The sequence below is a fragment of the Echeneis naucrates genome, chromosome 17, assembly GCF_900963305.1.
Source record: "Echeneis naucrates chromosome 17, fEcheNa1.1, whole genome shotgun sequence".
NCBI classification, from domain to species: Eukaryota; Metazoa; Chordata; class Actinopteri; order Carangiformes; family Echeneidae; genus Echeneis; species Echeneis naucrates.
The window spans coordinates 9,575,043-9,592,120 of NC_042527.1; the positions used below are offsets into that span (position 1 = coordinate 9,575,043).

General features: G+C 40.4%; 1 protein-coding gene across 2 annotated transcripts in view; it reads left to right on the forward strand.

The window, feature by feature from the left end:
• The window catches only part of ptprsb (protein tyrosine phosphatase receptor type Sb), a 60,036-nt gene that overhangs the window by 24,435 nt on the left and 18,523 nt on the right, over positions 1-17,078 (forward strand). The window contains exons 5-10 of one of the 2 annotated variants that reach the window (XM_029525440.1): positions 2,446-2,634; positions 5,317-5,341; positions 9,040-9,152; positions 9,937-9,948; positions 14,575-14,844; positions 15,303-15,682. In XM_029525440.1, the coding sequence (XP_029381300.1) occupies positions 2,446-2,634; positions 5,317-5,341; positions 9,040-9,152; positions 9,937-9,948; positions 14,575-14,844; positions 15,303-15,682 (989 nt within the window). Of the gene's footprint in view, positions 1-2,445; positions 2,635-5,316; positions 5,342-9,039; positions 9,153-9,936; positions 9,949-13,187; positions 13,203-14,574; positions 14,845-15,302; positions 15,683-17,078 lie in introns of both variants that reach the window. The other variant, XM_029525441.1, reaches the window with a different exon arrangement.

The window sequence follows — 17,078 nt, forward strand, 5'->3', positions numbered from 1 at the left end:
ACTGATCACTCAGGAATGGTGCTAGGGAGGAGGAAAGAGGCGGGAGGGTTGGAGGCAGGGTCAAGGTGGTCCCCCTGTGTCTGTATGAGGCCTTATCACAGTATAATCATAAGATTAAACATCGTCCCAGTTTTTTTTTTTTTTTCCCTTCATGGCATTTCGCCTCTCCTTCCTCTTCTTGCCCACAGCAACAGGAGCCGCTTGACATTCCTACCTGACAGAGTCTCTCAGAAAGGTGATGACTGTGGAAAGAGAGAAAGAGAGAGATAGATCCTATCTCGACTCAGCCTCTCATCCCCATCGCAGAGCTTGTGGAAACAGATGGTGCACGTCCATCATGTGGTTAGGTTGCAGGGGGGCTTGGAGGAGGAGAGGAGCAGAGGAAAAACACACAGACAGTCGACGTGGCCGCGGTCTGCATCTCGGACTGTGTTTGGCTCCAAATTTGTCAGCGATGCCAGGCTCCAGCAAGCAAGCGAGTAAACTTTCACTTGGTTCTGTTTTGCTTGACAATCAAGATGTTCCTGTGGGTTTGATTTATTAGCCAAGTAAACTGCCATCTTGTTAATTGCTTAGCTGCTGTAGGAAAGTAGAATATATAATTATAGTTGCAGGTATGGGGGAGGTGTCTGTGTGTATGTAGAGAGAGATAAAGTGGTTAAAAGGGCAAGGAGAGCAGGAAACAGGAGGGCTGATGGATGCTTGATTATGTGTCTGGCCATCTGGACTGTTGTCACCGAGATACTTAATCCCATTCAACAGAAAGTGCATGTGAGTGTGTGCGCCTTTCCTGGATGTGTGTGAAGGTGTCTCCGAACATTATTCCACACTTTGCACAAAATCTGTGAAGATGCTAATAAGAACCTAGCTGAAGAGACAAGTATGTACACACACACACACACACACACACACACACACACACACTCATTCATTGCCCCCCAACATAATCAGACATATCCAGACGCATGCAGACACATCCCAGATCGGCCTCTCTAATCGTTGGTACATTTTAACAATTACGGCTAACAAGTCCTTATTACCCCCAGTGCCCTGCCCCTCCTCTTGATCCCAGCTCCTAATTGCTGCTGCTGTTTCTGAGTAGCTCTCTGCATAGTTATTAGACAGGAATCATTACCAGCTCATAACAAAGAGCCACACCACAAAAGGAAACACAGTTCACTGCCACAGTCACCAAACACCTGTGGTTCCATGTAAAAATGTTCTTTGTGTGTGTGTGTGTGTGTGTGTGCGCATGTTTGTGTACGTGCGACTTGGTTTCAATATGTGAACTGTGCCTTACCTGTAGCCAAAAAAGGACAGGCACACAATCCTGAAAACAATATCACTATCACTCTTTGTAATCTTTGTGTTTATCAGATACACCCATTAATCACAGCGATTGTGGGAAAAGTGAACCGTTAGATTTCGCAATAATAATGAATGGTTCAACCAACTTCTGCAGCACTGAACTCAACAAGTTCCTCCAGTGACTTCTGTTTCTCCGCCGGTCTTCATACGGAAATGCTCCAACTCAAGCTTATTGTCAGAACTCTAATTATGATTTGTACTTGGCTGTCTGGTGTAGCAGCTCTGTGTCATCACTCTGCTGCAGCTCCACTGAGATAAGGTCTGTGTTCAGGCTGGTCATGCGCTAAAAGGTCCATCTAAAATAATTCTGTGAGAGATCTATTTCATATTTGTGGTCATTAGCCTGCTACATCGCCCACCTTTTACTTTTTTCTTTTTCTTTCTTTTTTTTTTTTCGGTACATCTAACACTCGTTTCACTGACTAAACTAAACTTGACAGCTGATGGTGTCATATACATTTTCCAACTTATTACTTCTTTTCAATGGTGTTTTTCATATGAATAACAGCAAAATGTCTTGTGGGTTATTTGTTAAAATATTGTATTATGGTACTGTGATTGTGTTTGTTCACTATTGTAACTTTTACAAAGACCTGACCATATTCGAAGGCACATTTATATGAAACGCGAGTGATTTCTAGGAATTGTGCTTCTTTCCTCAGCACTGTGACTCCTGCTGATTAGGCGGTATGTTTATACTCCTGTAGAAACAGCTTGTCACACACACACTAAAATCCAGCTGTGTTTCTGTCCGCCTGCTATATCAGCTAATGACTAGTTAGCTGTAGGAAGGACTCACTGCTTTGATGCAGAAGTATATAGTGGCTTCAATGTCCTTGCCAGTGTCTCCACGTCCCAAAGGACTACAGGATGCTAATGGGAGCGGGGGGACTCTTAGATCATTGTACGTGTGAGTGAGACTTAGGTGTCACCACAGAACGTTTATTGCTCTGCAGGGCTGGCTTTGGCTCTCTGCACAAACATAGAGCAGTCCTTGTCATGTTAACTTTACCACTTTTTTTTTTTATTTCCAGAGTTCAAAAAATCTTTATCTATTGCTTGTCTTCTCCTTCCCAGAAGACCTGTTGCCCTCCGGCTTCCCCAGCATAGACATGGGTCCGCAGCTGAAGGTGGTGGAGCGGACGAGGACAGCCACCATGCTGTGCGCTGCAAGCGGCAACCCTGACCCGGAAATCTCCTGGTTCAAAGACTTCCTGCCCGTGGACACAAGCACCAACCAGGGTCGCATCAAACAGCTCCGATCAGGTGAGATAGCTGACGATCATGCAATTTCATTTTGCCAATAGCACCGACAGCACTGCTGTCAGGTAAAATCGCTGCTCCCTATTAGGTGATTATTATGTTTTAATTACGATTGAGCGATTACATGCTTCTCTCTGTGTTTATCTACATCCTTTGGGGGAGTAAAAGCTTTTTAAAGCCAATTTCATAAAAGGATAATTGCACTATTGTTTAGCCAAGTAGGGTAAAAAAAGCTTTTTATTAACATTTGGGAGAAAAGATTATAAAAAAATGACACATTGAAGGCACAAATGTGTTTCCATTTTAGATCATAAATATGAAAAAAAAAAATGGAATTAAAAAATAAACAAAGAAGTCATATATTCACTTATTAAAAGTGATTTGAAAAAGTTAAAAAGTAAATCCATTGAGAAATTAAGGCTTAATATAATAATCTATCTATCTCAACGCAACCATCTTTGCTAAATTTAAAAATCAATAGAAAGACAAGAGTTTCTTCACATCAGGCCTTTAACTGATGCTCCTCTTATCTTTTGACCCACCCAGTCTGAAATTGTGTGAAATGAGCTTGGCTTCTTAAAATGTGAATGTAAAGTCACATTACCAGAGACAGAAAGAGGAGGGGAGCTTTCGGCTGCAAGGGAGACAAGCAAAAGTGTGTCTGTGCAAACAGACAGATCGAGGGATGAATACAGAAGAATCACATCTTGCGCTTAAGACAGTTTGTTCAGCTTTGTTTATGCTGCTCTGTATAGATGATACAGTGTCTTCTGGAGTAGGCAGACACGGATTTTCTTAGCCATTCTCACTCAGCCACCCTCAGGGGGAATGAAAGTGATGGTGAGGCGAAACCATTTTGTTGTTGCTTCATCCATATTCGCCGTCCTCCTCTGTCCTGCCAGCTCTGATATCTCCCTGCTGTCAGCCAATATCCTTCACTGATCACTACTGCCCTCTGTCAACACTGTGTTTGTCTCCACCTGCAGAGTTTGCCCTTATGCTTGTTAAACACGCACACACACACACACACACACACATATATACATATATATGCATCTGTGTTTGTGTGTGTGTGTGTGCGTGCGTGCAAGAACACACAGAAAAATTAATTTGAATATCTTCAAGAGGTGACCGTTCACAAAGCTCACTTTTTTTGCTGCTGCAGTTCCGACTTTCCACTCTCACCCAGACGAACACATAAATCACATTTTTGGTTATTTTTGGAAAAAACATGTCTCTGATTTCACAGCCCACGGAGGTAGACAAAAAACAACTCTTCAGCCATAGGTGTTGATTTTGCCAGGTGAAACGACAACTGCAGATTTCAGTACCTACTGTTAGCTTGCGGATGAACACAAACACCACCTTCAGCCAGCTGAAAAACCTGAAACACCTGTAACTGAAGGGGTTCGATCTGCAGTTGATGGCTGCATTTCAAGTTTTGTATGTGTCTCTGGCAAAAAGAGAAAAGCAAAGGATGTGGAAATTGTCTTGTATAACAGGGTAGAACTACTAGCTGTATTATAGTATTTCACTACCTTTTAAAAGGGAAAAGGTGAGAGTAAGCTGTTATGGATGTTGAGCTTACAATTGGAAAATGCCCACAATACTGAAGCAGCAGAGGGTTATAGGGCTACTGTTACTTTTTTTTTTTTGTATCCGACAAAAACATTATATTATAAAATTGTGTTTTGGCTTTGTAAAGGGGGAAAAAAAGAAATATCGGCACAATACAGTCTGATTCCACATCTCTATGGTCACATGTGGCTGAGAAGATTCAAATATACAAATAATTAGTTTCAACCACAAACTTTATTTTGAACATCGATTTCCAAGCTCAAAACATAGTTGACCATAATTTGAGAACATTAAGATCATTTAAAATCTGAGCTGTAGCTCTTTCTCTGCAAAGAGCTGTTTTAGATCTCATACCTCTCTCTAGTGTGACTCCCTTTGGGTGACTGTTGTCCAAAAACATAACTCTGTGAGATATATAGGACCTAATGTGTAACTGCCTTAGTGCAAAATTCTGGTGTTGGAGCAACTTTTAAATGTGTCCATTGGACTCATCAGAAACACGTGTAAGTAAAACAAGTGTAGTGAACGCAGGTCCGTAGTTTCAACAGACAATATGATAATACTTTCCCATTCTTTACTGATCATTTCTGAAAATGTGTTGGTTTCTGTGGAACTGCAGAATAACACAAAAAAAAATCAAAAAAAAAAATCTGTCAAACCTTTACATGAAGGTTTTCATACTCGTCTCCCTCCAAGTATATGTTCCATAATACAGAGCGTAGTGGAGACTTGTTTTTGTTTTCTTTATAGGGTGTCTCACACACACATATGTGACACTGATTCACCGGTACAGTATGTTTGTCCACAGATCACATCAATGAAACAGCAACACGACAAATGCGCTCAGTGCAATTCCCCAGAGAGTGTAATAGGATTTGAATCACACAAAGCATCACAAAGCGGAACAATAAAATGCACTCCATAATGAACCAAACACAGCAGTGAAATGACTTGGAGGAAATCAATTACAAGTGAGCTCGGCACAAAATAGCACCAAGATGTGTTATGGATGAAACACTTGCTTTAAGATCTTTTTAATGGGAGCACCTTCCAAGCAAGGTGCCTCCATGAATCAGCTGAGTATCTGCTTTAGTGGATGTCTTCCAGCTCCTGTTGGATCACAGCCAGTGAGCCACAAAGACTGTTTTCCCTCTGTCTCCTCTTTTCTTTCTGTGTTGGGTGTTGGAAATATTTTTATGGCCCATGCGGGTCAGAATGAAAAATGATATGAGAAACACAGTGCTCAGATCCCACAAAGGATGACTCTTAGTCGTTTCACAGCCCATAAGTATCCATCATCTATAGTGTCTTCCCACTGCAGGTAACTGGCCATCAACAGTCGTGAACTCCATGTGTATACACCTACATAAAACCTGCGCACACACACACACACACACACACCATCACTTTCCTGAGGGTAGAAGCATATGGTGCAGTATAGAGTTGAACTTTTCCTGACATCTTCATACCTCCACCAAGGCATCTCTCTATTTTTCTGTGCCATCTGCTGCACCAGTTTAGATGTGCATGAGGTGAACTATGACGAGCTATCTGTCTCTTTCTGACATTCAGGACTGAGATCTGGAGAATTTACCTAAGCACTTAAAAGCCCCTGCAGAACTAAACTCTAACAGATGGCGTGCAATATGGACCGTGACCTGGACTATTTGGTAATAGATAGTCCTGTCTTGGCTAAGAACTTGGATCTGATCAAAGGTTATAGTTAAGATGGTGCTCACATATTAGGCCACTTTTATCGAAAGCTAAACAGAGACATGATGTCAAGATAAAGATATTTGTTTCAGCTCTGAAGATAAGGGCAATGTTTTGAATGACCACAGCAGATTTCTAAAACAAATATATATAACTATGAGTACTTTTTTCACTTAACAGGCGTCCCTCAGAATTAGGTCTGACTCTAGTTTTTTTTTTTGAAGGATCGTTTGTTTGTTTGTCTGTTGGACAGAAGGATATTTCAAAAACATATTTCAATTAAATTTGATTGAAAAATTAGGATATGACAGATAAAGAAACAAATGGTTTGTCTCATGTGAAGGATATTTTTCTTAAAAAAAATGACTTAAATGATAATTAGTTTTCTAACGACTGAATAATAGATAACTTGAGGTCAACATCAATATATCCATTACACTTCCTACTCAAGACCTGACTTGCTTTGAAAATCATGTCTTGTCATGCCTTTTATATTTTTAGCTCCACTTTTTAGGAACATTCAAAAAAAAAAAAAAAAAAAAAGAAGCTTGAATTATAACCATCGTGGAAATGAATGCTTCATGCGTCATTCTTCATTTGATACCAAAAGGCTATTTTTAATGCAGTTAAGCTGATGTGTTGTGATTACAGAGATAGATAGCATTTTTCTCGATTGTTGGTAATGTTACATGTTGATGTTTGGGCTCGTGGGAGACTGGAGTCCAGGTGATCTGTCTGACCTAGAAGTTCTGGCGCAGCTATCCGGTTAACAATATCTATTGTCATCTGATCGGCTGAGTCTCAGCCCAGTGGACATAATACACCGTCCACGATTTCTCAGTGGTTCAATTTACTGAAGTCACATCTCATTCTGGGTCTGTCAGCAGCTTTCAGACTCACTAACAAACTGCTCTGCTCCTCTCTTATCTTTCACTTTCCCTTCGTATTGCTTTTCATCCCGCTTTTCCACACTTACTGTGATTAAGTTTGTTCATTGCCAATTATGCATCTACCTCGTGCTTTTATGTGTATGTGTCCTGACCTTTCCATGTGCATATACACAGAACACCTGTCCTTCTCTATGTATGGAAACGTCTTGTTTTGCATGAGAGTAGATTTCAATTGCCAACTTCAAATTTGTGCTGATGGTTAGCCATATGAGCTGTTTCCAGCTGTCAGATGAGTTCTTGTTTCTGGAGTTCCACCTGTCCAGCCCCATCTCTCCTCAGCTCCATCTTTCTCCCACTTCTCCTTCTGCCTCCACTTCCTCCTGAAGGGAAGGCTCGGCTTGTAGAGCAGATAATTTATTCCTGTTTATCTCCCAACTCTGCCCTGTACTGCGGGGAAATGAAAGATGGAAAAATAGAGAGACAGAGGAGGGCAGGAGCTGTTTTCCTTTCACATAACTGCAGAAGACAGAAGCAAATGGATGACAGCCTCAGCTCGCTGGGCCTCCACAGCTCACTACACACACTCAAAAACACAAAACGCATATTGTGCCCCAGTTCACTGTAATGACTCAAACTTTTCCTCCTCTGAGCCCAAAAAGACGTTTCACTTTTATGTTGACTGATCAGCTATAGGAGCGTTCAGAGAATCCCACACACACATAGACACACACTGTCTCTGTGGAGCGTGTTTTTAAACTTAAATAAGTAAAAGCCTTCTTTTCCATCAGGATAAGGCATGGGTATGTGTAGCCAGTGGTGGAAGATGGAAGATTTGCATGTACATTAAACTGCAAATGTAAAGTTAAATTTTTTTATTATTATTATTTATTTTTTTTATGGGTAGTTTGGGTAGCATTTTTTTGGCAGTGATTTTCAGTGGGGATGAATTTGAACGTTTGCCTGTTGAATATAGCATCTACATTATCCAGCTCAAAAATGTAAATGCCTCTAATGTTTTAATGTATCATTGTAAATTTTTAAAAGTTAAAATTCTAATTATCTTGAATTTTAGATATCACCATTTATGACTTGATTAATTGTAACAGAGTATTTTTATGTTGACTTGTCTGAAAAATTATTACAAGTGCAGAGCATATTGTATAGTCTATTTGTCTACATATCTCCATGCATCTTTTACAAGCCAGATGCTTTTTAGCAGTCTCACAGGAGATATAATACAAAACATCGTGCTTTATATCAGAGTGGAACTAGCTCTCTCTCTCTCTCTCTCTCTCTCTCTCTCTCTGTATGTGTGTGTAAAATTGAATGTGTATTTGAATGTGTAGTTCTCTTCCTCATAACATATGTCTTGTGTGCATTTTGAGCTGTGTCTTTCACTTTTCCGGTCAATACAACAGTGTAATCCATGGATTTCTGCTTCTTCCTCAGGCTCCACGTCAATGTCAATTTCACATGAGATAAATGTGACAGAGCAGACGAAAAGAGCAAAAAGAGGAAAGGGTGAAAAAAAAAAAAGAAAATCACTGCTGATAGTTCAAAAGGCAAAACAAGCAGTAGGAATAGCACCCTGTGAAACAAGAAACAAATGAATGCCTGACGAGCGCTGTGTGTAATTATAGCACATTTAGGGAGACACTGTTTATCAGAGTGAAGATAAAAACAGAGCAAGTAAAAGACACAAGTTGAGTTGAAGAGCATTGTTGGGTTGCTGCTGCTGCATGGTAGAGCTGTAGAGCTGCTGCCTGTTAACTGCCAAGATAGAAGTAAGTTTTCTTCATGGCAGCAGTGAGTCTGCTGCAGGAGAGAAATCACTCGCTTATGTAGAGGTATAAAACATAAACCTCTAAAGTATCATCGAAGTTTATAAAAAGCCATTTTTAACACTTCCTTTTGGCTCACAAACTTTTTGGATGGAATTTCTAGATTTTGAGTTGTCGTTTCTATTCCCTTTTTATTTGGAGGAGAAAAGACAAAGGGGAGATGAGAAAACATGAAGTAAAAACAACTCTATGAAAGCATTGCTCATGCAGGTGGTGCAGAAATAGCAATGTTGACTCAACTGGTTATTTTAGTAATAGAGGAGAGTCGGCAGAGTCAGAAAAATACCAAGGGACAAATATTTCACGATGAAAAGCAGAGGATGCGAAGGAAGCCTTAACTGTTTTTCTTGAAACTCGGCTGAACATCTGTCCTTGTTTTCTTCTGCAGGAGCATTACAGATTGAGAACAGCGAGGAAACAGACCAAGGGAAGTACGAGTGCGTGGCCACCAACTCTCAAGGCGTGCGCTACTCCTCCCCCGCAAACCTATACGTGAGAGGTAGGACCTGAACACAGAACACACGCGCACGTGCGCACACATCTGCAGAGACAACATTCAGAAATCCCGACTGTTAAGGTGCTCATGGGATTAACGGAGCTATTTCTTCTCTGTAACTGTGCTCTTAAACAGTTCTACTAACCCATCCATTGTCTACAACACATGTTGACCCTGTTGTTTGGTATTCTCACAACCACCTTTAACAAGTCCACCTTAAACCCTGGTGTGAGCTCCTAAAGCAGAAATGAGCTGAACATGAAGTTGGGAGCACACCTTGGTTTAACTGCATGGAAACATCACTGATCTGTCTACTAAAATGGTTTCTGTGCTAAAGGCAGATTTAGAGGAAAAAGCTGCACAAAGGATGCATAGATTTGATTGATAATTGAAGTGAATTGAATTACCAAAAAAAATAAATAAATACTATAACATAAATGCTATACTTCATTGTTAAATATGTTTTCCGCACGTGTGCCCACATAATCCCTGTGTAGCTTCAGGGCAGTAGGTGCTGAAAGACCACCACCAATATTTAGAATTACAATTTCTATCTTCTATGTTAAGTGGGATATCAGAGAGTGTGTTTGCGATGTGTGAGGGTTAGTGTGGTTGTTGTGTGTGTGTGTGTGTGTGTGTGTGTGTGCGAGCGTGTGTGCGCGTGTGTGTTTTCGGTGGAGCGGGTGGGTTTGCGCTGGCCGTTTTTATTCTCTCTGTGTTTCCCCGTTCTCTCTCTCCCCCCCCCTCACGTCATTGTGTTCTGCATCAACCCCCTTCCATCCCTCAGAGCTTCGAGAAGGTTGGTGTGCTCTTTCTTTTCTTTTGTTACTCCTTTGTTTCAGAAAGATTCACTTATTGAAACAGAGAGAAACAAAAATAAAAAAAATGAAATAAAAAACTGAAAATCATTTAAAGGACACCGAAGTAGATCTGAAGTGAAATGGTTTTTGTCTCCAAAATGGAGAGAGTTGATTTCTCTAAAGCTGCTACGATGATGAAGTGATGTGCCTACGCAGCAGAGTGCATTGACTGCATTGTGAGGCCTTGTGTGCAGAACCCTTGGTATTGCCTTCACTCCCCGATCAATGTTTTCTGCATGGTATGATCTTGTTGTCATGGAGACCCAAGAATTGGAAGATTAAAAAGAGGCGATGTTTGCATGGAAGGAGTGAGAGAGAAAGAGAAAGGAGCACCACATGCATGTCTGTTGACTGACTGACATCAGAGCATGGCACAGTGTGTGTTTACGCCTGTTTATATGCTCGGACAGTGGTATTATTGAACTTGCAGTGTTGTCACGTCTTGCTACTGTTATTTTATTTATTTCATTTGTGCATTTATTTTTTCACTTTTGGAACATCACATTCATCATTGTGCCCCATGTTATCACGTCTGCTCCGAATCTGCATTTGTTGCATTGAGTGGAAATCTTGCACTTGCAGTCCACACTTGTGCGTGTTTTTCTGCTGTGAAGCTATGCTGTGCAGGTTTGTAGGAGACAAATCGACTACCTGTTCAGATTCATGACGAAAACTCAAGATGGCACAGAATCCATACCATCCCCATTGATGTAACAGGACTAAGTGCATTCACTCATGCTCTATTTAAGGAAAGATTTCATTTCACGAGTTTTTGGCATTTAATATTATTCTTCAAATTTTTTCATCCTCCCATCGAGGTAGAAATATCTTATTTTTGCCACATTAAATGCTTTTACTTTTGATATTTTGAAGCAACTCTTTTTAAAATGTCATTTGCTTGCTTTGAACAAAATAATCAAAATTAATTGAAAGATTAATTAATCAATAAAATTCACCCTTGCTTTAAGATTTTACTGCTATAGCATTACTCACCCTGCTACCCACTTGTTCATTGCACTATAGCTAATGTACCTTGTTAGTGCAGCCTGCTATTACTATGTAATATACCGAGTGTATATATATATATATATATATATATATATATATATATATATACTGAGAATATTTCTGGATAAGTCAAACAGCATTATAATTTGTACAAATTTTTTGTTAAGTTTAGCTATTAGCATTATCACAATTGCTGCCTAAAGTTTAGTTTCACCTAAAGTACATTTTGCAAGTATTTTAATATGAATCATTTCTGTTTGTAATGTGGTATTTTTTACTTCACGGTATATTTAAGAAAGCTATCTGAGTACTTCCACCCTAGTATGATAATCATCCTGTCATTCCCAGCATACTTGCAGGTATAGCTATATGCTAATTCGGCTGAAACATAACCTCTGCTGTGTCCGACTTTATTACTGACTGTAACAAAATGAATCACCTTCATTAACATTTTCAGATATCGGGGAGATATTAATGATTCCCCCTTATTACAGGAGCTTATTAAAGTCCCGTCCTTGAGACAGACAGGGTGGTGCTGTGTAAATGTCAGCTCAGTGACATGCCTGGATGGGTATTTAGCTTTGCTACGATACAGCAGTAATCCTTATGGCTGTGCCAAGGTTTCCCCAGTCTGTAGCCTCCAGACTCCCTGCAGAGGACGGGCCTAATGATAGCTCCACTAATAAAGATTGAGGCTTGTGGCTCTCACAAACTGTATAGAAAATGGAGGGGAATCATGCAGACTGGCTCGATTAACTTTAAGCTGCAGCCTCTCTGAGCATGTGAAGGATTATCCCTTGTTATGAGCTCACTTTATTGTGAAGTCCTGGGCTTTGTCTCAGTGATGGATTCTTGAACCTTTTGTCTTTATGCGCTATCTTTTGGAACTTCTCACATTGCTCATATTTCAGATCACATAACCATCCATCTTGAGGCTTCACATCCATCTTGCTGTTGCTCATTTCACCAAACTAATCCATAGTTTGCTTAATTAACAATCCTTTTAGTCAGTTTTGTTGTACTGCTAGGTCTAAAATAACTAATTAAACTGATAACTACTGTCATGCTGCATTGCACCCGCAGTGTCTGTCTTCTGCATGTAGCTGTCATGGATGCGGTCTGTCTGTTTGTCTGTCCTTGTCTGTCTCCAGCATGCTCAGATGAGGAGATGCCTGCATAATCATGTCTGTTTCTAACAGATCTACCTGTTTTTGTCTCTCTGTCTCTTTCTTGTCTTCAACTTCTGTATCCAATTCTGGGTATCTTACACCCCCCCCCCCCCCCCCCCCCCCTCCCCCCCAAGTATTCCAAATGCTTTGCACTTTATCTGTTATTCATGAAATGATAGTCACGTCACGGCAACAATTCTTCTTTTTTTTCTTCTTCTTCTTCTTCTTCTTCTTCTTCTTTTTTTTTTTTTTGTTGAAATCATGCAAAAATATTAACTTCTATCCAACTGTCTCTAGATTCTTTGAGTAGGGGGATGTGGCCCATGAAGATTCCAAGTAATGATGTTACACATTAAGGAGTGGAGGTTATGCCGCAAATCTATCAATATCTATTTTATTTCATTTTTATTTTTATTTCATATATTTAATATTAAAATTACTGGCGGATTTGCAAATGATCTAGATAAGACCATTCATTTTCATTGATTTACTACTGTAGGGTTAGACAGTAATATTTTTTTTTTTACATATTTTCGGAACATTTTTAAATGTCACGTATGAGCTTGTTGAGTTTAGCAGAGTTTATGGACAATGTTTCTGCTCTCTGTCTGCCTTCCCTCTCATTCTCTCCTGTCATCCAGAGATGTTTGTCCGTTACTCTCTTCGTTTCTTTCTGTTTCCTGTGTTGTGATCCCGGGGTATCCTCTTTTTCAATGTTCCTTCAACATACGATCTCTACTTCTCTACTTTTTTTCTTTATTTCTTCTCTTAATTTTAAGCACCTACTTTCTGAATGGGCCTGACTCTGGTATATAGCCGTGTTTTTAAATAGATCCATGTGTTTTCTTCTTCCTCGCTCCTCTTATCTTCTCCCTTTTCCCTCCTTCCCCAAAACCCTCTTCTAATCCTCTCTTTATCTCCACTTCCCTGTCTTTTCCCCTCCTGTCCCTTCCCCTTTTTTCTCTTCTTCTTCTGCATTCTGTCTGCACCCTGATGTGTAGGAGCGACAGACACATGTACATAAGTTTATTAACTTATAAACATGCACATACTACCTCACATATCTCTCTTTTTGCTCGCACTCGTTCTCTCTTGTTCTGCCTCTGTCATGCTGTCTTGGTGTTCTTTATTCAATGTGTCCAATAATCACTCTGTAATTCCCACAACACCTTATTAGATCCCTCAATCCACTCTTGTCCACATTTCCAATTCATTTGACTACACACTGTATCAGTTATGAATCCTATGTATTGTACAGTATCTTGATGTACAATGTGGCTGTCCTTTGCTACATTGCCTGTCATTGTCTGGAAGAGAAGCAGAGCTGCCTCTCTCTTTCTCTCTGTCTCTGTCTTTCTCTCTTTAATGCTTCCTCTATCCCTCTAACTGTCTCTCCAGTGGCTCTGCTCTTATGTCTTGCTTCTCTCTGTCTCCCTCTCAGTCTTCAGTTCTTCGTTCTCTTCTTTGTGTTTTCTCCACCATTTTATCCCTCTTGAGTCGCCCAGGCATGCAAGTGCAACCTATGATTTCAGTCTCTCGCTGTTATCCCTCCCTAATATATAGTCAACCAAGCTCCAACAAATGCTGAATTGGATATAATTTGCCAGGTCTCTTGTTCTTCTCAGGAAGACACAGCAGGCTGAGCATATTGATCTGCTTCCCATGATCTGTATACACATAATTCTAAAAATCTACTAGAGAAGCTCTTCATTCAGATAGCTAAATAACTGAAACTGAAATTTGTGGTTAAGTTGAACATTATCAGTCGTTACTTAAAGGGGAAATATGATAATAACATGATTATCATAATTCAAAATTCCCAAATTTTATTTCTGACTGGATGGAAACCAGATTCAATAATTTTTTTTCTGAAGAGAAACTGATTATAGGTGTCATGTCCTGGTTGAAATGGTACTCAAGAGTTTGTCACTATATTATTTTAAGTAGGCAGCTCACTCTGATTGGTTGAGCTCAACACAAGATTTTTGTCTTTCTGTTGAAATCATCAGTACCATAAAGTAATTGGGACTAAACTTGAAATATCCCTTTGTAATTTTCTGTAAAAACCCTGAAGTTCATTCTCCCCCTTCCTGTTACCTCTCCTCTCCTCTCTTCTTCTTTCTTTATTCCTTCTTGCCCTCACTTTCTCTCTCAACCTACTTCTTGCTTTGTCTTGGTCTCTCTCTCTCTTTCTCTCTCTGATTCTCTCCCCCTTACTCCCTCCCTTCGTCCTTCTCTCTCTCTCCGCCTTTCTTCTCCTCACTCCCCTCCCCACTTTTCTCCTCTCCCACCTTGCCCTAAACCCCTCCCCCCCGCCCCGCCCCGCCCCATACTCCCCCACACCCCCCATCCCCCTCCTCTTCTACCCCAACTCTCCTCCTTTCCCAGTGCGCCGTGTGCCTCCTCGTTTCTCCATCCTCCCCTCCAACCATGAGATCATGCCGGGAGGGAGCGTAAACATCACCTGTGTGGCCGTGGGTTCACCCATGCCTTATGTCAAGTGGATGCTGGGCAGTGAGGATCTAACCCCAGAGGATGAAATGCCAATTGGCCGGAACGTGCTGGAACTCAATGGTGTCCGGGAGTCTGCAAACTACACTTGCGTGGCTATGAGTAGCTTGGGCATCATTGAAGCCACTGCTCAGGTCTTAGTCAAAAGTAAGGGATGATCTCATACAATGGGCCTCATCGGGTGGGAAAGGGATCTGAAAAAAGTGCCTGTTTTTGTTTGATTGTTTGAACAATTTGTTTTGTTTTTTTCATTTGTTTCTTCCATCACTTCCAAATGTGTGCTTCTCAGAAAAACTCAAAGCTCAAATTGCCAGTGGGGTTATGTTTTATTTCTGTCAAGTTTTATTAAAGTCAAGTTAGTACCCAACCAGTAGCAAAGGGGATATAAATATCTTAAAATAAACGGCATGATAGTGATGGTATGAAAGCATTTTACTAAATCTAAAAAAAAAAAAACAAAAAAAAAAAACAAATCAAAAATGTTTAAATAAATAAATATGTACAATTTAATGCAGCTATGCAGCTATTATATGTGACAATTAAGCATCAAGAGAATAAAACAAAATTATATATTTGATTTCCTCTTTCCTCTCTCTAATTTGAAGCTTTGCCAAAGCCTCCTGGGACACCTATAGTCACAGAGACCACTGCCACCAGTGTAACCATCACATGGGACTCAGGCAACCCTGACCCTGTTTCCTACTACATCATCCAATACCGAGCCAAAGGGCCAGACAGCAAATACGAGACTGTGGACAGCATCACCACCACCCGCTACAGCATTGGGGGACTGTATCCCAACACTGAGTATGAAATCAGAGTCTCAGCCTTCAACAGCATTGGCCAGGGACCACCCTCTACGCGTGTCGAGGCACGGACTGGAGAGCAGGCCCCAGCCAGCCCTCCCCGAAACGTCCAGGCTCACATTATCTCCCAGAACACCATGATGGTCCGATGGGAGGAGCCCGAGGAACCCAACGGACAGGTGGGATGAGGACAGCCACAGCTTTGTGTGATCCATCTCTTACCAGCAAAAAGAGTGTACATGTATTTTCTCACTTTTTGCTGTTGGTATTTTCCTGTCAAAACGTTATAAATAGAGTCCTCAACGTTAGCAAAAGCCTGTCACTGGAGTACAGTCCTCTGACTGCCTCAGTCACCACTGGCTGCAGGCACCGTTCAAGATTTTACCTTTTTACTCCATTTTCATATATAAACTTTATTCAAAGAGCACCTGCAGCCATCTCCCAGGAGGAACTGAGCACATGCTGTATAACCTTTCACTGCCCTGATGCTCAATATTTAATCTGATATTTTACCCATAATTGAATTCATTCTTTAAGAGTTTCTACACAATCTAATTGCGGTGCATTTTTGTGTGTTCAATAAGTGTTATCACTTTGTGGACACCTAAAATGATTGACTAGATTTAAAGCAGTATATCAGCATATAAACCGAAAAGTCATTGCTGACCACCAAGACAGAGCAGGAATATACCTCATAACTGATATTTTGGCAATGATTTACGATTAACTTCCATCCAATATAGGATAAAGTATTTCTAAGCAAATGCAAGTGGTCACAAATTTCTTTGACAGCTTTTATAATTTATAGCAAATACAGAAGAGGAATCTGCTTGGAACATAACGCATATATAAAACAAAAATTCTCAGTGAAGCTTAATGCTTTAATTTGCCGTCTCTTTCAACAGAAAACATTTTCAAAATTGCACCAAGATCAATATGAGGTTAAAACAATAAAGCCTTAAAAAAGTCGCCACTGGGAGTTTTATGAACCTGCATACTGGAAAGTATGCAGGTTCATGTCCTTTGCAGGGATTGTGTCCTGCCACTGATTTCCTTTCAGTAATTCCCCAGCTGCTTTCCCCACTCACTAAAGAAAGAAAAGGTAATTGGACTGTCCGCTCTAAGTTAAGAGCACTCCCATGAGACCTATTTCCTTTTTCTAGCCTACCTGCTTGTAGAAGGGGTTCTTAAAAGTGCAAGACTGAATTGGGAGCATATGGGGATTATAGATATTAAAGAGTAATAACAGGAAAGGTGCTAGAGGTGGAGTGCAAGGGCAATGGCATAGCTGCAGGATTTCATACACTCTGAACATCCCATAAATAAATCCCATAGGAGAGATTTCAGTGATTATATCGTATTCAATACAATCAAAAGGGCACTCAGTTTTTATTAGAACTGATTTTGTCAAGCTTTAAGTGAGGTTTGTTGATCAGGGTCAAATGCATAACAGCCCGAGGGGACGTGAGGACATGAATTTCTAACAGTGACCTCCAACAAACACTGAACCAACAAATCCACAAGGCCATCTGGACTAAAGTAAAACAATAATTCAAAGCTGATGAAAGTGTTGGA